General features: G+C 62.7%; 1 protein-coding gene across 1 annotated transcript; it reads left to right on the forward strand.

Moving 5' to 3' along the window:
* Positions 1 to 12971: 12971 nt before the first annotated feature.
* Positions 12972 to 14270, forward strand: EMIHUDRAFT_224042 (hypothetical protein; the record flags this gene model as incomplete). Its single annotated transcript, XM_005791277.1, has 1 exon — positions 12972 to 14270. The coding sequence occupies one exon, from the start codon at positions 12972 to 12974 to the stop codon at positions 14268 to 14270; it is 1299 nt and encodes a 432-aa protein (XP_005791334.1).
* Between the last annotated feature and the right edge of the window lie 8268 nt (positions 14271 to 22538).

The following is a 22538-nucleotide window of genomic DNA, read 5'->3' on the forward strand; positions in this document are numbered from 1 at the left end:
CTGTCTTGCGTCCACCCATACCGCGTTGGTGTCCAGTCCGAGCCTGGCTGTTCTTCACCTTTCTACCTACCTACCTTCGAAGTTCGGAAACAACGCAAGGCGGACATGGCATATCTTTCTCGGGCCCACAGACATCCCGCACACCCGCCCCCCGCGCGCGCGCCCCGGCCGGGAGAAAGGGGAGTGACAGTTTGGGACACAGACGAGTACTCCATGTGCAAGAACGCAGATAAAGGACTGGGGGGGGTGGGGCGGGGTTGTGGGGTGGGGTGGTAATGTCGGGGTGGGGAGTGGGTGGGCGCCGGAGTGGGAGTGGTGTGGCTGCTCCTGTGGTGCGGGCGACGGCTTCTGAGGAAGCCGTCGCCCGCGCCTTCCCTTTCGCGCGAATCGTGTTGTGCGACCGCCTTTTGTAAAATTGTTTTTCAGGGGAGGGGCTAGGGTGATTAGAGTTCTTTTTAATCCTTCCATGTACTAAGGTTACCACCAACACCTCAATATCCAGATACCCCGGCGCTGCGCGTGCGTCCAGCGGCAAGGAAGAAGAAACCACCCACCACCCACCCACCTACGTCAAACCCCACCCACCCACGCCAAACCCCACCCGCCCACCCACCAAACCCCCGCGCGCCCCCACCGTCGCTGTACGTGCTTCGCTCCTTCGCAGCCGCAGGGTCTGCTGCCCTCTGCCGTGCTCTCAGGCGGCGGTCCCGCCAGACCCTGCGCCCTTGCCGCCCGGCCGGGGCTGGAGAGGCTCAGCAGAGGTCGATGCCGCGCTCCTCGCACGCGGCCACCAGCTCAGGCTGCTCCTTGTTCTTGTTGTCCACGCGGAGCCTCTGCACGCGAGGGGATGTGCGATGAGCATTGGGTGGGGGAGGGGCGTGTGGCGAGGGGGGCGTCTCGCGCCTTCAAGCTCGGGGTGCCCCCCTCCTTGAGGGCGGCGGCCAGCGCCTTGCAGCCCTCGTCGCCAATCTCGTTGCCGAAGAGAGAGAGCACCTCGAGCCGCGGCGCTGCCCCCTCCTTGAGGGCGGCGGCCAGCGCCTTGCAGCCCTCGTCGCCAATCTTGTTGTCGAAGAGAAGGAGCGTCTCGAGCCGCGGCGCTGCCCCGCTCGCGAGGACCTCCGCCAGCTGCGCCGCCTCCGCGTCGCCCCAGCCGAGCATGCTGTAGCGCAGCACGGTCGCCTTGCCAAACTGCTCCTCGAAGGCGGCCTCGTACAGCCCCTTCACCAGCGGCTTGTCGTCCTTGCCGTTGGTGAAGCTCTTCGTCTCCAGCTCCGCCGCGAAGGCAGACGGCAGCAGCGGAGGGCGCCGGCCGCCGCCCCAGGTGCAGTCGAATCGGAGGCTGTCGCAGTCGTACTCCCAGCCGTCGCGCATCTTGCCGAGGTCGAGCGAGAGGTAGCCAGCCTTTGTCAGGCCAGCCCAGCTTGACTCGGTGTAGCACCAGCCGCGGTCAAAGTACTTGGCCACGTTGGTGCCCTCGGCCTGGTCCTCCGCCTTGTGGCCGTCCGGGAAGGAGGTCAGCCGCAGCACGCGTGTGTGTTGGTGGGAGTAGAGCGTGCCGAGGCAGCCCAGCCCCTGCTTGAAGAGCGCGTTCTGCTCCTCGGTGCGCATGACGCCGTTGGCGGGGTCGGGGTGCTGGTGCAGCGAGCCGAAGTCCCAAAAGACGCCGAGCCGCGGGATGAGGTCGGGACGGCTGAGCAGGGCCTTGAGCGCCCTTGCGACGCGGGCGAGGTTGGCTCCGCGCGGGTCGGGGTGGTCCTTGGTCAGCCACGGGTAGGAGAGCGCTCCGACGGGAAGCCACGGGACGTCGCTGGTCGCCTCGACGAGGTCGGTGAGGGAGAGGAAGGCCTCCTTGGGCAGCGCCTGACGGTGGGTGAGGACGCCGCCCGCCTCGGCGTGGCTGATGATCCACTGCGCGTCGAGGACGGCGACGGCGCCGCTCGCGAGGACCGGCTCCAGGTCGCCGCCGCCGAGCTTGCGCCACTTCTCCAGCTTCTGCTTGTAGGTCAGGCCCGGCTTGCTCGTGCCGCAGCCCATCGCTTCGTCTGCCTGTGTAAGGCCGATCGACTTTGAGCACCTGTGTGCCTGTCAACAGCGGCTCGGGCAGCGGCCGCAAACGTGAGCTGAGGGCGTGTCAAGATTTTTGTCACCGATCTTCAACTGAGCCCCCCCGGGGGACCATCGGTGCCTGCAGAGATTGTGAAAGAGGCGCTCGGACACACGTGAACGAAACGGAGGCGCCTGGATTTTTGTTTGCGATTTTCCTGAATTCTTTTTAGTAGCTGAACAGTCAAAAGCTTGCACCGCTGCTGGAGCTCTTTCGCAATCTCAATCTCCCGCTTCTGGCGGATTCGGAGATTCGGCGAGATTCGCAATCCTCAGCAGAGGACGGCGCTCGCAACCTCCCGCGTTTGAGATTCGGAGATTGGCCGATATTAGCAGACGGCGGCGCTCGCAATCTCCCGCATCTGCGCCGCGACCGCCGGCACCTCCAGCGCCAGGCAGATCGCGTGCATCTCCCGGTAGGACCTGATTATGATTAGCGCCCTGGTTATGATGACTAAACTTGAGAATTCGGCAGAATGGCATGATCCCGGCAGGACCGCTTCGCTTCCGCCGGGGCATTCGCGTCGACTGTGTGGAACTGGTAGAATCGGTAGAGGGCGCACGCCTATAAAACAACCGGGCGTTGAAAGAAAAAGAGGAATCCTCGCCGCAGTGCAGAGCACTGCGTGGTGAGTACGAGGGCTACGAATACGATGAAAAAGAATACCGAATCTAGTGTCTGGGCTACGAATACGCTCAAGACCGCGGGCCGAGGAGGCAAGATACGTGTCGAACGCAGAGGCCCGCAGTCAGCCTCTACGGGCGCGCGCCAGTGCGTTGCAGAGGGTGAGGTCCACCAGCGCCTCCGCCTCGGCCTGAGGTGAACGACGGTCCGGGGTAGCGTCTCGTGCGAGTGGCTCCACGTAGACAGGAGCCCCGGCGTTGAAAAGTGCTGGACAGGGTGAGAAATGTGTGTGTGTGTGTGTGTGTGTGTGTGTGTGTGTGTGTGTGTGTGTGTGTGTGTGTGTGTGTGTGTGTGTGTGTGTGTGTGTGTGTGTGTGTGTGTGTGTGTGTGTGTGTGTGTGTGTGTGTGTGTGTGTGTGTGTGTGTGTGTGTGTGTGCGTGTGCGTTCGTGTGTTTGTATGTGCGGTGTGTGTGCGTGTGCGCGCCTTCCCGAACCCGCCCCGGGCGGCCGCGTAGCAAGCCAGCAGCGAGCCGAGGGCGGCGGCCTAAAAAAGAAGAAAAGCCGGCCGGTAAAAAAGAAAACACGGCGGGGCGGTGCGAGCAGCAGGGCGGGGAGACGTTGAGGGTGGCCGGAGGCGGGAAGACGTCGGAGGCGGCGGTGTCGTCGGCGGTGGAGAAGCAGCCGCCGGCCGCAGCGCAGGCCTGAGGCAAGGTATAAGGTAAGGTAAGGTAAGGCACAAGGCAAAGCAAGGTAAGGTCAGGTAAGGGGTACTCCACGTTGTGGCGCGTGTGTTTTCCACGTTGAATGATGTTTCCACGTTGTGCCTCTCTCTCAGGTCTCGGTGGAGCATCTGAGGAGATGTGGGGAGATATAAGGAGGTAGGTATTCGGCATCTAGGGGCGCAGGCAAGGTCGAAGGCGAGCTATGAGGAGATGTGGGGAGATATAAGGAGGTAGGTATTCAGCATCTAGGGGCGCAGGCAAGGTCGAAGGCGAGAGGGCCGATGCAGCTGTCCTCCCAGTCCACCAGCGCCGCCTGCCGAGATCAGCGGAGATCAGCCGAGATCTAGCTTGACAGCCGGCCTCCTGGTCCACCAGCGCCGCCTGCCGAGATCAGCGGAGATCAGCCGAGATGAGCCGAGATGAGCCGAGATTGACAGCACGTGCAAACTGGAAATGGAGCCACATCTCGGCAATATCTCGGCCATATCTCGGCATATCGCCGCCTGCGAGGTCTTGAGGTCGAGCAGCACCTATAATTCAGTATTAAGTACTCTCATAATGCATTATCAACTAAGGGTTAAGAGGTCTCGAGGTCGAGCAGCACCTATTCAGTTATTAAGTACTCTCATAATGCATTATCAACTAAGGGTTAAGAGGTCTCGAGGTCGAGCAGCACCTATTCAGTTCTTGACGACGAATGAAACTACGCTCAAACTATAAATAAGAGGTCTCGAGGTTGAGCGGGCACCTATTCAGTTCTTGACGACGAATTAAACTACGCTCAAACTATAATTAAGAGGTCTCGAGGTTGAGCAGCACCTATTCAGTTATTAAGTACTCTCATAATGCATTATCAGTTGATAATTAAGAGGTCTCGAGGTTGAGCGGGCACCTATTCAGTTCTTGGCGACGAATTAAACTACGCTCAAACTATAATTAAGAGGTCTCGAGGTTGAGCGGGCACCTATTCAGTTCTTGGCGACTAATTAAACTACGCTCAAACTATAATTAAGAGGTCTCGAGGTTGAGCGGGCACCTATTCAGTTCTTGGCGACGAATTAAACTACGCTCAAACTATAATTAAGAGGTCTCGAGGTTGAGCGGGCACGTTGTCCGCGTACGGATCACCGTGCAGCAGCCTGCGGACATCAGTTATTCATCCTCAACTATTACTCGTTGATGGATGTGCAGCAGTCTGGGGGCAGTGTGTGTCTCAGAACCGTCACTGTTTTGTGTCGGAGGTGTCTCGGAGGTGTCTCGGAGGTGTCTCGGAGGTGCCTCGGAGGTGTCTCGGAGGTGTCTCGGAGGTGTCTCGGAGGTGTCTCGGAAGTGTCTCGGAGGTGCCTCGGAGGTGTCTCGGAAGTGTCGCGCGCCCCCGTGGCAGAGACGCGTCGGCAAGCACCGCCCGAGCCGTGTCCAGCCTACGGTTAGTCATTAGTGATAAGCGAATTCAGTCTGCCATAAACCAAACTGACCTTGAATAGGGAGTCTGCCTTCGGCTCCCAGGATGTCCTCTATGAGGACGGCGGCGCCGTTTGAGCGTCCGTTACGCGTGTGCCTCTTTTGCCACCCGTGTCGAACCTGTGTGCTGTGTGAGAGAGTTGTGCTTTCGTTGAACTCTACGATGTCCAACCGGCCGGCGGCAAACGCCCACGCGACGAAACCTGTGGGCTCGTCGGCCCGCCACACCTGTGGAAAAAGAAACAAGTTCGGCCCAAAAGGAAACGCGACGCGGCTGTTCGACTTGTCGGCCAGCCACACCTGAATAGCAAGGCAATGTGGGGTGGAAGACAGAGACTTTTAGGCGGCATGTCGGCTCCTTTGGCCCGCCACACCTTGTGGAAAAAAGAGAAACACGTACCGGAAAGATAAAGGACTGGGGGTGTTCCGGCCCACAAGTCCGGCTCATGCGCCCCAGGCTGACCATCTACCGCACTGGCCACTTCCGCCCCCTCGCTCCCGACCCATCCACCTCGCCTCGGGCCGCGCCGCGCGATCTCGGGCGATCTCGCGCTATCTCGGGTGATCTCGGGGCCGCGCCGCGCTATCTCGGGCGATCTCGGAGCGTCGCTCGCGCGGCGGCACACCTGCTCAAAAAGGGCGGGTTGTGGGGTGGATCGGGTCGGGGCGGGGCGGGGCGGGGTTGCTTGGGGCGGGGTGGGGCGGGGTTGTGGGGTGGGGTGGTAATGTCGGGGTGGGGAGTGGGTGGGCGCCGGAGTGGGAGTGGTGTGGCTGCTCCTGTGGTGCGGGCGACGGCTTCTGAGGAAGCCGTCGCCCGCGCCTTCCCTTTCGCGCGAATCGTGTTATGTGCGACCGCCTTTCGTAAAATTCTTTTTCAGGGGTGATTAGAGTTCTTTTTAATCCTTCCATGTACTTAGGTTACCACCAACACCTCGATGTCCAGATACCCCGGCGCTGCGCGTGCGTCCAGCGGCAACGAAGAAGAACCACCCACCACGCCCACCCACCTACGTCAAACCCCACCCACCCACGTCAAACCCCACCCGCCCACCCACCAAACCCCCGCGCGCCCCCACCGTCGCTGTACGTCGTGCTTCGCTCCTTCGCAGCCGCAGGGTCTGCTGCCCTCTGCCGTGCTCAGGCGGCGGTCCCGCCAGACCCTGCGCCCTTGCCGCCCGGCCGGAGCTGGAGAGCTCAGCGGCTGAGGTAGATGCCGCGCTCCTTGCACACGGCCACCAGCTCAGGCTGCTCCGTGTTGTCCACGACGAGCGCCTGCACGCGAGGGGAGGTGCGATGAGCATTAGGCGGGGGGAGGGGCGTGTGGCGAGGGGGGGCGTCTCGCGCCTTCAGGCTCGGGGCGGCCCCCTCCTTGAGGGCGGCGGCCAGCGCCTTGCAGCCCTCGTCGCCAATCTTGTTGAGCTGGAGATTGAGCTCCTCGAGCCGCGGCGCTGCCCCGCTCGCGAGGACCTCCGCCAGCTGCGCCGCCTCCGCGTCGCCCCAGCCGAGACGGGTGTAGTACAGCTTGGTCGCCTTTCCAAACTGCTCCTCGAAGGCGGCCTCGTACAGCTGCTTCACCAGCGGCTTGTCGTCCTTGCCGTTGGTGAAGCTCTTTGTCTCCAGCTCCGCCGCGAACGCAGACGGCAGCAGCGGAGGGCACCGGCCGCCGTCCTGGATGCAGTCGCCGATGAGGCTGAAGTAGTCATACTCCTCGCCGTCGCGCATCTTGCCGAGGTCGAGCGAGAGGGCGCCAGCCTTTGTCAGGCCAGCCCAGCTCTGCTCGGTGAAGCACCAGCCGCGGTCAAAGTACTTGGCCACGTTGGTGCCCTCGGCCTGGTCCTCCGTGTTGTGGCCGTCCGGGAAGGAGGTCAGCCGCAGCACGAAAGTGCGCGGGTGGGAGTAGAGCGTGCCGAGGCAGCCCAGCCCCTCCTTGAAGAGCGCGTTCTGCTCCTCGGTGCGCATGACGTGGTTGGCGGGGTCGGGGTGCTGGTGCAGCGAGCCGAAGTCCCAAAAGACGCCGAGCCGCGGGAGGCGAGTGAGCAGGGCCTTGAGCGCCCTTGCGACGCGGGCGAGGTTGGCTCCGCGCGGGTCGGGGTGGTCCTTGGTGAGCCACGGGTAGGAGAGCGCTCCGACGGGAAGGCTGCCATACTCGGTGGTCGCCTCGACGAGGTCGGCGAGGGAGAGGAAGGCCTCTTTGGGCAGCGCTTGGCGGTGGGTGAGGACGCCGCCCGCCTCGGCGTGGCTGATGATCCACTGCGCGTCGAGGACGGCGACGGCCCCGCTCGCGAGGACCGGCTCCAGGTCGCCGCCGCCGCGCTTGCGCCACAGCTTCAGCTTCTCCTCGTAGGTCAGGCCCGGCTTGCTCGTGTCCGGCTTCTCGTGCCGCAGCCCATCGCTTCGCCTGCCTGTGTAAGGCCGATCGGATGGTGCTCAACAGCGGCTCGGGCAGCGGCCGCGGCCGCAAACGTGAGCTGAGGGCGTGTCAAGATTGTTGAGATTTTGAATTCTTTTTTTTGAGAGAGCGCCTTCGTTGTTAATAGTGCAAACCCAATGGTCTCTCGCGAGCGGTCCGTCGTCGCAGTCGCACACACTCACACGCCACGCCTCACCGCGCGCCCACCCGCTGCCCCGCCCAGGCGGGAAAGAGATGAGGAGAAGGGACAGCGAAGGAGGAGGCACAAACACGTATGGGAGGAATTCTTTTTAGCAGCTGAACAACAATCAAATCTGGACCGGTTGCACCGCTGCTGGAGCTCTTTCGCAATCTCAATCTCCCGCTTCTGGTGGATTCGGAGATTCGGCGAGATTCGCAATCCTCAGCCGAGGACGGCGCTCGCAACCTCCCGCGTTTGAGATTTGGAGATTGGCCGATATTAGCAGACGGCGGCGCTCGCAATCTCCCGCATCTGCGCCGCGACCGCCGGCACCTCCAGCGCCAGGCAGATCGCGTGCATCTCCCGGTAGGACCTGATTATGATTAGCCCTGGTTATGATGACTAAACTTGAGAATTCGGCAGAATGGCATGATCCCGGCAGGACCGCTTCGCTTCCGCCGGGGCACTCGCGTCGACCGTGTGGAACTGGTAGAAGCGGTAGAGGGCGCACGCCTATAAAACAACCGGGCTTTGAAAGAAAAAGAGGAATCCTCGCCGCAGTGCAGAGCACTGCGTGGTGAGTACGGGGCTACGAATACGATGAAAAAGAATACCGAATAGTATGGGCTACGAATACGCTCAAGACCGCGGGCCGTGGCAAGATACGTGTCGAATGCAGAGGCCCGCAGTCCGCCTCTACGGGCGCGCGCCAGTGCGTTGCAGAGGGTGAGGTCCACCAGCGCCTCCGCCTCAGCCTGAGGTGAACGACGGTCCGGGGTAGCGTCTCGTGCGAGTGGCTCCACGTAGACAGGAGCCCCGGCGTTGAAAAGTGCTGGACAGGGTGAGAAATGTGTGTGTGTGTGTGTGTGTGTGTGTGTGTGTGTGTGTGTGTGTGTGTGTGTGTGTGTGTGTGTGTGTGTGTGTGTGTGTGTGTGTGTGTGTGTGTGTGTGTGTGTGTGTGTGTGTGTGTGTGTGTGCGTGTGTGTGTGTGTGTGTGTGTGTGTGTGCGTGTGTGTGTGTGTGTGTGTGTGTGTGGTGCATGTGTGTGCGTTCGTGTGTTTGTATGTGCGGTGCTTGTGTGCGTGTGCGCGCCTTCCCGAACCCGCCCCGGGCGGCCGCGTAGCAAGCCAGCAGCGAGCCGAGGGCGGCGGCCTAAAAAAAGAAGAAAAGCCGGCCTGTGTAAAAAAGAAAACACGCTGCCGGGCGGAGCGAGCAGCAGGGCGGGGAGACGTTGAGGGTGGCCGGAGGCGGGAAGACGTCGGCGGCGGCGGTGTCGTCGGCGGTGGAGAAGCAGCCGCCCGCCGCAGCGCAGGCCTGAGGCAAGGTTAAGGTGAGTTAGGGTGCCATGATTTGTTTTCCACGTTGTGCCTCTCTCTCAGTTCTAGGTGGAGCATCTAGGGGCGCAGGCAAGGTCGAAGGCGAGAGGGCCGATGCAGCTGTCCTCCCAGTCCACCAGCGCCGCCTGCCGAGATCAGCGGAGATCAGCCGAGATCTAGCTTGACAGCCCGCCTCCCGGTCCACCAGCGCCGCCTGCCGAGATCAGCGGAGATCAACCGAGATGAGCCGAGATGAGCCGAGATAGACAGCACGTGCAAACTGGGAATGGAGCGGCAATATCTCGGCCATATCTCGGCCGTATCTCGGCATATCGCCGCCTGCGAGGTCTCGAGGTCGAGCAGCACCTAGTCAGTTATTAAGTACTCCCATAATGCATTATCAACTAAGGGTTAGGAGGTCTCGAGGTCGAGCAGCACCTAGTCAGTTATTAAGTACTCTCATAATGCATTATCAACTAAGGGTTAAGAGATCTCGAGGCTGAGCGGGCACCTATTCAGTTATTAAGTACTCCCATAATGCATTATCAACTAAGGGTTAGGAGGTCTCGAGGTCGAGCAGCACCTAGTCAGTTATTAAGTACTCTCATAATGCATTATCAACTAAGGGTTAAGAGATCTCGAGGTTGAGCAGCACCTAGTCAGTTATTAAGTACTCTCATAATGCATTATCAGTTGATAATTAAGAGGTCTCGAGGTTGAGCGGGCACCTATTCAGTTCTTGGCGACTAACTAAACTACGCTCAAACTATAATTAAGAGGTCTCGAGGTTGAGCGGGCACGTTGTCCGCGTACGGATCACCGTGCAGCAGCCTGCGGACATCAGTTATTCATCCTCAACTATTACTCGTTGATGGATCGCCGTGCAGCAGTCTGGGGGCAGTGTGTGTCTCAAAACCGTCACTGTTTTGTGTTGGAGGTGTCTCGGAGGTGTCTCGGAGGTGTCTCGGAGGTGCCTCGGAGGTGTCTCGGAGGTGCCTCGGAGGTGTCTCGGAGGTGTCTCGGAGGTGTCTCGGAGGTGTCTCAGGGGTGTCTCGGAGGTGTCGCGCGCCCCCGTGGCAGAGACGCGTCGGCAAGCACCGCCCGAGCCGTGTCCAGCCTACGGTTAGTCATTAGTGATAAGCGAATTCAGTCTGCCATTAACAAAACTGACCTTGAATAGGGAGCCTGCCTTCGGCTCCCAGGATGTCCTCTATGAGGACGGCGGCGCCGTTTGAGCGTCCGTTACGCGTGTGCCTCCTTTGCCACCCGTGTCGAACCTGTGTGCTATGTGAGAGAGTTGTGCTTTCGTTGAACTCTACGATGTCCAACCGGCCGGCGGCAAACGCCCACGCGACGAAACCGGTCGACTCGTCGGCCCGCCACACCTGAATAGCAATGCAATGTGGGGTGGAAGACAGAGACTTTTAGGCGGCATGTCGGCTCCTTTGGCCCGCCACACCTTGTGGAAAAAGAAATCAGTCCGCCCCAAAAGGAAACGCGACACGGCTGTTCGACTCGTCGGCCAGCCACACCTGGAAGCAATGAAATGTGGAGTCGAAGAAAGACAATTTCGGCGGCATGTCGGCTCCTTTTGCCCGCCGCACCTGCATACAACAGGGGGTGTGAGTAATAAAAGAAACGCGAGACGCGGCTGAGATCGGCCCGAGGAGGCACCGTGCCGACGTGCGCCTCGAGCGGCGCCGCGCAGCGCACGTACCTAAAAAAGAAATTGGCGCGAAAAAGAAATCGGTGCGAAAAGAAATCGCGGGCCTCAGATTGCTTCCTGGCGCAGCACCGCTCAATCTAGTCCAACCCCGCCGCTCCAACATCGGGCGGGAAGAGTCTCAGAAGTGTCTAGGAAGTGTCTGGGATGTGCCTCTGCCTAGGAAGTGTCAAGGGAGAGTCTAGGAAGTGTCCACCGCTCAATGTAGTCCGATCCCGCCGCTCCAACATCCGGCAGCCCGTCGGAGTGTCTAGTCTGTGTGTCTGTGTGTCACTCCAGTGTGGCCCTCTCTCGCCCTCTCGCTTGCACTCTCCAGTCGCTGCCCAGAAGGAGAGTGCTTCTCTAACTATTACCCTCCGCTCAATGTAGTCCGATCCCGCCGCTCCAACATCGCGTGAAAAGTGTGTCAGAAGTGTCTAGGAAGTGTCTGGGAAGTGTCTAGGAAGCGTCTGGGAAGTGTCTAGGAAGTGTCCACCGCTCAATGTAGTCCGATCCCGCCGCTCCAACATCCGGCAGCCCGTCGGGCGGAGGGACGGCGTGGGCGGCGGCGAGAGCGCGGCCGATGGCGCCTGTTCACAGCGCGAGGTGTGAAGCGACGCTGTCCACACCTCACACCTCAGCTAGGCTACCTGTGCTGTCTCTTCGCCCATCTCAACGCTTCCTTTCGGCGACGTTGCGGCTATCTCTACCCTTTCGGCGACGTTGCGGCTATCTCTACGTACTCTCGGCCAAGAAATCTCGGCGATATCTCGGCTAGATGGCGCCAAACACGGCTGGCGCGTCCGCCTCGCCGGAGCGGAGGAGCCGATTCCCCGCCTAGAAAGGAAATCGAGCGTGGCAGAAGAAAGACATGGCGGCGGCGCAGGAGGACCGGTTCCCGCCTAGAAAAGAAATCGAGGGTGGCAGAAGAAAGAAATGGCCGCAGCCGCCGAGGCGCTTCATCCCCCGCCTGAAAAAGAAAGCGCGGGCCCAAACAGAGATGACTGGACGAGGAGGAGGCAGACGGTGTGGCCGCCTCTCCGCCCAGCAGCGCCATCTCGGTAATCTCGGCGTAATCTCGGGTAATCTCGGGTAATCTGGCGCCTCTCCGCCCAGCAGCGCCATCTCGGTAATCTCGGCGTAATCTCGGGTAATCTCGGGTAATCTGGCGCCTCTCCGCCCAGCAGCTCCATCTCGGTAATCTCGGCGTAATCTCGGGTAATCTCGGGTGGCGCCTCTCCGCCCAGCAGCTCCATCGCCATCGCATGACCCGCCTACGCGGCAAGCAAAGAAATAGTAGGCGAAGACAGGGAGAGGGACGGAGAGAGGCGGCAGGGCAGAGCGAGAGAGAGAGAGAGAGAGAGGGGAGGGAGAGAGAGAGAGAGAGAGAGAGAGAGAGAGAGAGAGAGAGAGAGAGAGAGAGAGAGAGAGAGAGAGAGAGAGAGAGAGGCGGCGGCGGCGGCGCACCTGGCCGCGCGTACCGACACAGGCGGCGGTGAGACTGCTCTTTGGCGCGGGCGCGGCGGCGCCGTGCTTGGCGAGCGCCGCGAGCACCTTGTACTGAAGCACCGCCAGCTCCTCCGCCCGCGCCGCGCTCTCGGCGACGCACGCCTTGAGAACGATGGCCTCGGCCGCGCCGTCGTTCGCCGCCGAGAGGCGGACGATGTAGTTGGCGGCACAGCCTAAGGTCACGCCGTCGGTGTACAGGGCTGGATACTGTGCTGGACGCCGGAGCTGTCGCGGAGGCGTCGCTCTCGCGCCTCCGTTTGTCAGCTTCTGGCTCGAGAGGAGTTCGCCCAGGCCGAGAGCAGCGCAGACGCGGCGGATCTCCGCCTCGTCGAGCTCTGCCACGTCGACGCACGACTTGTCGAAGTCCGCCATGGGTGGTGCACGGTGGTCGCGAGGCTCCGGAGCCGGCGAGCCTTGACACGTGGATTTGCAAGAAAAACAAACGGTAATGCTTTCCCCGGCCCTGGATGTGAAGGTTGCAGCGAGAAGCGGCGAGAGACTGCGAAAAGAGATACGAAGAGGCAGACTCCCCAGGGTGGGCGACGGCTAGCGCATCACACTCCTCTCCTTAAAATCCCTGTGTGGTGGCGGCGTGCCGTTCTCCCATCCCTCCCTTGGGTTGTCTGTTTTCTTTCTTTCTTTGCCCTGGATGTGAGGCAAATGACTGCACTCCAAGTGCTCCAAGTTATCCCCGCTCACGAGGCGTGAATCCGTTAGGATTCTTGTAAAATTGATGGGGATGATGGTTGTGTCGGCGAGCACTACGGTGTTGGCGGATTCGATCATCTGCCTGAGGACGACTTCCTTTATGGCGAGGGCGACGGCTTCTAAGGAAGCCGTCGCCTGCGCCTTGTCTGTCGTGTGAATCGTGCGTGTGCGAAAGGCTTAGCTTGTAAAATTCTTTTCCACCTTGTCCTTGGCAAATTCGATCGACTTCTCACGATGGGCTGCTTCTCCAGCCGCGTCGAGGCCCCGACCGAGGAGCTGCCCGGCCCTCCCGCCGTCGAACGCGACGCCCCGACGCCCGCCGAAACCGCCGCGCCGACGCAGCCGGCCGACGCCATCCCCTCCGCCACCGATCTCGGCGTCGATGAGGAGAAGCTGGAACTGTGGCGCAAGCTCGGCGGCGGCGACCTGGAGCGTGTCCTCGCGAGCGGCGCCGTCGCCGTCCTCGACGCGCAGTGGCTCATCAGCCACGCCGAGGCGGGCGGCGTCCTCTCCCACCGCCAGGCGCTGCCCAAAGAGGCCTTCCTCTCTTTCGCCGATCTCGTCGAGGCGACCAACAAGTATGCGGGTTGGCTTCCCGTCGGAGCGCTCTCCTACCCGTGGCTGACCAAGGACCACCCCGACCCGCGCGGAGCCAACCTCTCCCGCGTCGCGAGGGCGCTCAAGGCCCTGCTCAGCCGCCCCAACCTCACCCCCCGGCTCGGCGTCTTTTGGGACTTCGGCTCGCTGCACCAGCACCCCGACCCCGCCAACGGCGACATGCGCACCGAGGAGCAGAACGCGCTCTTCAAGCAGGGGCTGGGCTGCCTCGGCACGCTCTACTCCCACCAGAACACGTTCGTGCTGCGGCTGACCTCCTTCCCGGACGGCCACAAGGCGGAGGACCAGGCCGAGGGCACCAACGTGGCCAAGTACTTTGACCGCGGCTGGTGCGCCACCGAGAACGCCTGGGCGAGCCTGACAAAGGTCGGCGCCCTCTCGCTCGACCTCGGCAAGATGCGCGCCGGCAAGGAGTACGACTTCGACAGCCTCACCCTCGACTGCACCCAGGAGGGCGGCCGGTGCCCTCCGCTGCTGGCGTCGGCGTTCGCGGCGGAGCTGGAGAAGAAGAGCTTCACCAACGGCAAGGACGACAAGCCGCTCGTGAAGCGGCTGTACGAGGTCGCCTTCAAGGAGCAGTTTGGCAAGGCGACCGAGCTGGTCTACGACAGCCTCGGCTGGGGCGACGCGGAGGCGGCGCAGCTGGCGGCGGTCCTCGCGAGCGGGGCAGCGCCGCGGCTCGAGATCCTCTATCTCGAAGGCAACAAGATTGGCGACGAGGGCTGCAAGGCGCTGGCCGCCGCCCTCGGCAAGGAGGGGGCAGCGCCGCGGCTCGAGAGGCTCTGGCTTCACGGCAACCAGATTGGCGACGAGGGCTGCAAGGCGCTGGCCGCCGCCCTCAAGGAGGGGGCCGCCCCGAGCTTGAAGGCGCGAGATGCTCCTCTCGCCACACGCCCCTCCCCCGCCCAATGCTGATCGCACCTCCCCTCGCGTGCAGACGCTCTGGGTGGGCAACAAGCAGCCTGAGCTGGTGGCCGTGTGCGAGGAGCGCGGCATCAGGCTGCGCTGAGCCTCTCCAGCCCCGGCCGGGCGGCGAGGGCGCGGGTTCCTGCGGGACCGCCGCGCGAGCACGGCAGAGAGAGCAGCAGACCCTGCGGCTGCGGAGCACGACGCACAGCGGCGGCAATGGGGGGGGGGGGGGGGGGGGGGTGTCTGCCTCTCTCGGGGCGCGCTTCGCCCGCTTGAGACAAGAGCGTCGGAGCGCTCAAAAGAGCGGGAGAGGGGGAAGTGGGGTCAGGGTCTGGTTGGGCGAAAGACACGGGAGACAGTCGGGGGAATACGGAATAGATGATGCGGCAGACCGGAGGCATCTGGCCATTTTTGGCGTGTTGCACGTTGTAAGGTAGGTAAAGTAAATTTCTCCACAAAAAACAAGGTTAGGTAAGGTAAAGGTAAGATAAACTTCTCCACACACACGAGGTGGTGGGGCAAGGGGGGGCGACCCTCGCGTCTCCACGTCTAACGACACAGGAGCCCCACGGCGTTCAAAGTGCAAGGCCCGTTGCGCGTGGGTGAGCGGTGTGTGTGTGTGTGTGTGTGTGTGTGTGTGTGTGTGTGTGTGTGTGTGTGTGTGTGTGTGTGTGTGTGTGTGTGTGTGTGTGTGTGTGTGTGTGTGTGTGTGTGTGTGTGTGTGTGTGTGTGTGTGTGTGTGTCACGTCACTGCATCCTCTGCCGGTTCCTCCCGTCGCCTCTTCTTTGTTCGAATGTTTTTCAATCCATCCTTCACGAAGCCCTCCCATGTAGCTAGCGTTCTTTGCGAATGTCTCGAAATGGCCAGCAGGCGCTGTCTGCTCGCGGTCTGTGCGGGCCGCTCGTCCTCCTCGCCCTTCTTTCGTCCTCCCGTCCCTCCCCTCCACCATGGCCTCCTCGGCACTTCTTTCTCCATCCGCCTCGCCCTGCCTTTTCGTATCGTGCCGTTCGCCTTCCATTCGGTGACCTCCATGGCCGTCCGCCTCCTTTTTTGGGTGGCGCTCTCGATACGGTTGCGTCAACCTCGACGTCGCTGTCGCCCTCCCCGTGCGTCCCCGCCGTCGCCCGTGCCTCGGTTCGCGTCATTGGTAGCGTTTCCGTTGTTCCCTCGTGCCCCGCCGTCGCCCTCTCTGCTCGGGCCGTTCGCGATTTCGCTCCTCCTACGTGTCGCCCCTCCGTCTCCTCCCCTGCCTCCGTCGTCATCGTCGCTGTCGCGAAAGCCCTCCGGTCCCTCGATTCCCTCGTCTATCCCCTCCGCTGCGTCGTCCCAGTTTACATCGTTGTCGGCTCGCCTCCGTCGACTGTGGCGCTGCCTCTTCCCTCGCCTCCGTCCTCCTCGTCTCGCCTGCCATCGTCCCGTGTCTCCTCGTCCTCGCCATCGCCTTGGCCGTTGTCTACCTGTTCATCGTGTCCCCTGCTGCCGGTGGCATCGCCGTTGGCTTCCTCTCTCCCCCTTTCCTCCCTTCCCCTCTCGCTGTCTGGTGTTAATGGACCCCCTTCCTCTCTGCGGAATCGACCCTATCAAGTGCTCAAGTAAAAAAAACTCGACCCACGTAGACAAGGAGCGCGCGCCAATGGCCGCCTCCGTGACACTCCCACCTCCTGGGCCGGCGCGGGAGTTTTAACGAGTTTCTCCCAGCCGGCCGCCTCCTGACACGCCCACTGACCGAGCCCATCGAAAAAATCCGGCGCGCCGCACTGCTCTGACCCCTGCTCGCCCCTGCTCGCCCCTGCTCGCCCCTGCTCGCCACTGTCGCCTCGGTTGCCGAGGCTGCCGCGCACCCGCGCGCTACGCGACTACGAACTGCACCAGCTGGGCTCGAACCAACGACCAAAACGTCCCCGACCTATCGCGCCACTCGACGCCCCGCGGCCGCCTCTCGCCTACCGCGCCGCCCTCGCCGGCCGCCGCACCGCCCGCGCTCCAGCCTAACCAGCTCTGTGCTCCAGCCTAAGCTCTGTGCTCCAGCCTAACTAGCCCTGTGCCCCAGCCTAACCAGCAGCCTAACCAGCTCTGTGCTCCAGCCTAACAAGCTCTCCAGCCTAACCAGTAACCAGATCTGTGCTCCAGCTAACCAGCTCTGCATCTCGCAACACACTCATGACAGGGACAGACCAGGCGCAGGAAAAGGGAGCGGGGCCCGAATCCAAGGGACCACCCCGTCGGGCGGAGGAGCTGTGAACTCAGGTCCAGTAGGAAGGCTGCTGGCTCCTGACTCATCCCCCAAATCCCCCACCCCTGTGGCCTGAAACCTTAGCATTCGACCACCTCACACACACCCCTCCCCTAGGCGAGACGTCGACCACTCCTCAGGAATAGTTCTGTCAGTGGCTGCATTAGACGCCCATACGGAGGCGCGCTGCGCGGGCGGATGACCAGGGGAGAATAACCGGAGATCCTAGCTCGCTGGGAGACGTGCGCAACCTAGAGTTGGGAATAGGGGAGAAGTGTCAGTGTGAGGGGAGGGCGTGCGCCGGCGTTTTTGCCTTTGAAAACTAAACAGTTTTTTTCAAGTGCTCAAGTGCTCAAGGTAGGAAGGTGAAGAACAGCCAGGCTCGGACTGGACACCAACGCGGTATGGGTGGACGCTGGACAGATAGAGAGAGAGATAGATGATGACGACACGCACGAGCGACACACAACCCAAGGATAGGGTGCCCACAGGGCCCAAAAAAAGAAAAGAAAAAAGAAATGGGCGACCCCAGATCGCAGCACTTCGTGTTGGCCAGTCGAGATATTGAGAGTGTGACTAGGAGGGAGGGACGCTGGGGATTCTCAAAGGTATACCCTTGGAATGGCCGGATCCAGCCTTAAAAGTACGAGATCGCGCGCGCTTCGCGCGCTGCACCGCCTGTTCTCCGCGGCTGAGTGACGACGCGTGCCGTGTGCCACCAGAGTTGGGCGCGCGCGGCGCGACGGCGCCCGCGAGGGAAGGCGCGGGTGCAGCGGCCGCCGGCGGCCGTACCGCCCGCCAGCCGGCGCAGCAGCGGCCAGCGCAGCGGCCGCCGGCGCAGCAGCCAGAGCAGCCGGTGCGCGCCTTGCGAGGCGAGTACTGCCGTCCGGCAGCCTTGAGGCGGCCGGGCGGCAGTACTCGTTCGAACTTTGCGAGCCGTGCGCGCGCCGAGGCGCCCGCGGCGCGCGCCCGCCCGGCTGCCAGGAGGAGGCGGCGCAATATGGCCTATAGTACAGCCCTTAGGAGGAGGAAGAGGCTGGCTGGCAGTGCTGTATGCCGCCGAGGGGCAGTTTTGGGGTGCTGTCACGGGCCCAGGGGGCTGCAGAACGCGTCCGCAGCCGGGACAACCCGCCCCCCCAGCCGAGGCCGGTCGAATCCCACTTGGTCACAGCCATGAGGAGTCCTCTTGGTGCTCCTGGCGGCCGTTGGAATGGCGAGCGCGCGCCGATGGGGGGGGGGGGGGGTCTTGCTTGCTCCACACCGAGCGCCATCGGTCCGGACCGGCGTGACCACCGAGGGATGGCCTGCACAAGGTCTGAGCCGCGGGCGCTCGGCGCCAAGTGCAGTGTCACGCTCGCGCTCGCGCGTGACAAACCGGGGAACCCTCGTTTCCTATGTACTCGGTCCCCCAACGGAAGAGGCCTCTCTCCTATTGGAACTGGCCAACATCAGATTTGCCTCGTGCGTCCCTTTTTGAGCCGAAAAGCTATTTTCTTTTGGGTCCTGTGGGCACCCTACCAAGGAAGGGATGGGAGGACGGCGCGCCGACCGTTATTTCTTTTGAGCTTAGCCTTCGTGTTATGAAACAACGCAAGGCGGACAGGGCATATCGCTCTCGGGCTCACAGACATCCCTCATACCCGCCGCACACCCGCCGCCCCCGCGCGCGCCCCACCCCGGCCGGGAGAAAGGGGAGTGACAGTTTGGGATGGCAACAGAACGAGTATGTTGAGTCCTGGCTCAACAACGCAGAGAGAAATGAAAGCTGTCCGGCTCCCAAGTCCGGCTCACGCGCCCCGACTGACCGATCTACCGCACTGAACACTTCCGCCCCCTCGCTCCCAACCCATCCACCCCGCCCCGGGCCGCGCCGCGCGATCTCGGGCGATCTCGCGCGATCTCGGGCGATCTCTCGGGGCCGCGCCGCGCTAAGGTAAGGTAAGGTAAGGTAAACTTCTCCACACACACGAGGTGGTGGGGCAAGGGGGGGCAACCCTCGCGTCTCCACGTCTGACGACAGGAGCCCCACGGCATTCAAAGTGCAAGGCCCAGTGCGCGTGGGTGAGCGGTGTGTGTGTGTGTGTGTGTGTGTGTGTGTGTGTGTGTGTGTGTGTGTGTGTGTGTGTGTGTGTGTGTGTGTGTGTGTGTGTGTGTGTGTGTGTGTGTGTGTGTGTGTGTGTGTGTGTGTGTGTGTGTGTGTGTCTCACGTCACTGCATCCTCCGCCGGTTCCTCCCGTCGCGCTATCTCGGCGATCTCGCGCTATCTCGGGCGATCTCGGGGCCGCGCCGCGCTATCTCGGGCGATCTCGGAGCGTCGCTCGCGCGGCGTCACATTATTTCTTTTTAACAGTCTGTTAAGGGGGGAGAAGATGAGGACGTCACCGAGCGGGGGCTGCCGGGAAGGTGGTGGGCGGGGCGTGGATGCACCTTAAACGGGCGAGTAGCGGGAAGACCGTCGATACTCCGGCGGAAGAGTGCTCCCCCGCCGCCCCCTGGGTCACCCCGAGTGACCTCGCAGCCCACGCCGTGAGGCGCTGCTGTCAGGGGAATGTTGGGGGCGCGCAAAGCCGCTCGGAAGAGACGGCCAGGAGCCAAGGAGCGGCCGGAGCGCGGCGAAAGACCGCGGGGAAGTGGCCGCCGCATACAGCCTCTGGCGGGCCTCCGGCGGACGCCTGCGGCGTGGCGCTGCGCGCGACCGGCCCCTTCTCGGTGCGCTGCAGGACGCCCTCGCTCAAACGCGCACCTGCCGGGTCGGGGCGGTCACGGGACCGGCTGAAATTGCGGCCGCAGCTGCTTGGGGGGGTGAGGATGGCCGGGCTTGAACGGCTTCTCGCGAGGTATCCGCGTCCCGACGCAGCAGCGATTTGGCATTCTATATCTTTCGCGGCCTTCGCCGAGCGCAGGCGAGGCCTAGCAGGCGGCGGTAAATTTCTTTTACCCGCCCGCGCCGAGCCAAAGGAGCTAGCGAGCGAATCGCCGGGGCGGGCGCCTGGCGGCTCCGCGGCGCAAAAACTTGCGCGTGAATTCTGAGCGTCACAAGACGTTTCGGCGGCGTCGCAAGAACGAGGCAGAGGAGAGCGACGCGACAGAGAAAGAAGCGACAAGGGAAAGAACGACGAGAGTGGGACGACCGCGAGGTGGCATGAAGGTCGCAGCGAGAATCGACACCGTGTGTGTATCGCGCGCCTTGCACCGGGTTCTCCCGCCTTTGTGGAAAGTGCTGCCGTCACTTTGCTACCGTCGCAAAGTGCGCACGAGGCGTAGTACGTCCTGGCTGTGGAGACACGGCAAGCTCAGAGGTCCTCACAGCGAGACTGAGGTCCTTGCACGGCTCAGAGGTCCTCACCAGCGAGATGCATCTATCTCGTAGCCACATCAATCGAGCCTCCACTCTTCTTGTCTAGGAGCCTGTGTGCGGTGGCCATTTCTTGTTGTGCACACGACACTGGACTGGCGCGCACTGGCATGCGAGGGAGCTTTGTTGTAAAATTCTTGTTGCAGCGTTTCATCGATGTGTGAGGACCTCTCGGTGAGGACCTCGCTCGACCTCTGACTTGGACCGCCGGGGCCCCACTCCCTTCACTCTCTCCCGGGCTCTCTCTCGCTGGCCCAAAACAAAGCCCTTTTTGTCGCCCTCTCGATGCCGGCAGGGGGCACACTCCATCTCACGACCTTTTGAGATTGTACATTACATGAACATGTGTTTTGTTGAAGTGGAAGGGAGAAAGAATGTTAACCACATATATGGTGGTTATTAGTGCGATGTAGCGCTGTCCAACCGAAGGCACCGCCCCACGCCACGGTTGCCAGCCGTGCCTTCGCGAGAGTCGCCCTCGAGCCGCGTCCCGTCGGCACTACCCTCGAGTGCGTGTCGCTTTGGTTGGCGACACCCACTTCGTCGAGGGCAGTCCGGCCGACGGGAGCCTGTCGCGCGCCGGCGACGAATGCGGCGTGCGTGTGTGCCTTCGAAGCGACGATGGCACGACCACCGCCCTGCTTCCTGACCGGGCAAGGAGGGGCCTACTCCCGTTCCACGAGGAACAGGAGGTCTCCCCCCCTCCCCCGGCCTGAGCAGCGACGGGTGGACGGCAGCCCCTTCGAGGTTAGCAGGCGAGCCAGTTCAGTCTCAACCACACGCACCCCGCGCCTGTACTCCACCAAGTCAAGGTGAAAAGATCTTATCAACCAGGCGGGCGCGCCCACTTATTTCTTTTTTCCGGGCCCTTGGACGCGGCCGCCCGCCAAGGCCCTTTTGGCAATGCCAGCTGTCGGCCCCTGTGTCCCCAGGCCGCCCGCCGGCCCATGCCCGCCGCATCAGCCGATCCGCGTCGGAGCCGATCCGCACGCCGTGCGCCACCTCCTCCAGTGGCGCTCTCCAGCCTCCGACGGAAGCTCTGCTGGGACAGTCCGAGAGCTCTGCTGCGCCGAGGACGGCGAGGAGAGCCCCCCCGGGCTGGCGCCGGCCGCGGCCGACGCCCACGCCGAGGAGGAGGAGCTGGGAGTGGTGGGCTCGCCCTCCTCACACCGCCGCCAGCTCGACGGCCCACCGAGCCCTCCACCTCCCTCGCCGCCTCCTCCCTCGCCGCCGCCGCTGCCATCGGCCTCGCCCCCACCTGCCTCGACGCGGCTCGAGAGCGCACCCGCCCGGAAAGGCCGCGCCCTGTCCGCGCCTCCCACCTCGCCGCCGCCCTCGCCGCCGCCCGCCGCGCCGCTGCCGCCCTCGCTGCCGCTCCCCGCCGCTCTCGCGCCTGCGCTGAGCGTCCGAGTCGACACCGGCCTGCGCCGAATAGATGATGAAGCACACCCGGAGATTAGACCCGCAATTTAACGGCACGGCACCTGGCGGCGGCGTGTTCAAATCGCGGGGCTCGCCCTCGCTCTCAATGAGTAGCTCATTTCTCTCTAGTCAACCCCTTACGCACTCTTCACACAGGAGCACTCACAGCAGAAGGCTCACGGGGCCGACTACAGTGTACAGCGGGGAGGAGTGCTCTCTAGTTAATGATCTCTGGCCACGCGAGTGTGAATTCGTAGTCAACGATCTCTCGCCACGCTCGCCGTCAAAGGTAGGTAGGCAGGTAGGTGTTACCTGACACTGTCTAGGCAGAGGCAGGGAGGGACCCCCGCACACACGAACCCACACATACAGCTCGCCGTCAAAACTATGCATGCTGCATGCACTCAACTTCACATCCAGTCAACGCTCTCCCCAGGCCTCGCCACGCTCGCCCTCGCCCTCTCCATCGCGTGCGCGGGCCTCCTCCACTTCTTCGGCCGCGCGATGCGACGGCGGCGCGGCCCTCGCTCTTCCGAGGCGCGGAGGCGGCGCAAGGCAAAAGCCTTGCTAGGAGATTGCACGAGATTGCACGAGATTGCACGAGATTGCATGATACAAAAGCCTTGCTTGGCGGCGACGGAGCCACCGTGCGTGGTTCTTTGCTAATGAGCTAGAGGTTTGAGTGGCTCCTTAGGCTACTCGTCTGGTGGCGAAGGCGCGCCGCTGCGGCAGCAGTGACCCTCTGTGTGAACGGCGCCTCTTCACACCGCCAGCTGTGAGCAGGTGTGTACCGCGTGCTGGCGGCGTCCTAATGAATCATTCCGTACTCTCATCATCGAGTAACAATTAATTAGGCGCACCGCGTGTTGGCGGCGGGCGACGCGGCTGCTGCTCCCCCGGCGGTGCCAGAGTGGCAGAGCGGTGTGGTTGCTATTGGCGCGTTGGCCGCGGGCGGCGGCGCCCCCCCCACTCTCGTCGGCACCGGGTTTGTGGTCTACCTTCCGCCGGCCGAGGAGGAGGTGGTTGCACGAGATTGCACGAGATTGCACCAGTCTGCGGCGAGATCGCACAAGATTGGAGCGAGATTGCACGGGATACGACGCGGGTAGTTTCTTCTTTTAGGCTGCGCGGACAGTCCCGGCGATGTGCAGTGGCGAGGGCGGCGGGGAGGGCGGCGGGGAGGGCGGCGCAGAGGGCGGCGGAAAAGGCGGCGGAAAAGGCGGCGGAAAGGGCGGCGGAAAGGGCGGCGTGGAGGCGGCGGGT

Source organism: Emiliania huxleyi (genome assembly GCF_000372725.1).
Source record: "Emiliania huxleyi CCMP1516 unplaced genomic scaffold EMIHUscaffold_114, whole genome shotgun sequence".
Classification (NCBI taxonomy): Eukaryota; Haptophyta; order Isochrysidales; family Noelaerhabdaceae; genus Emiliania; species Emiliania huxleyi.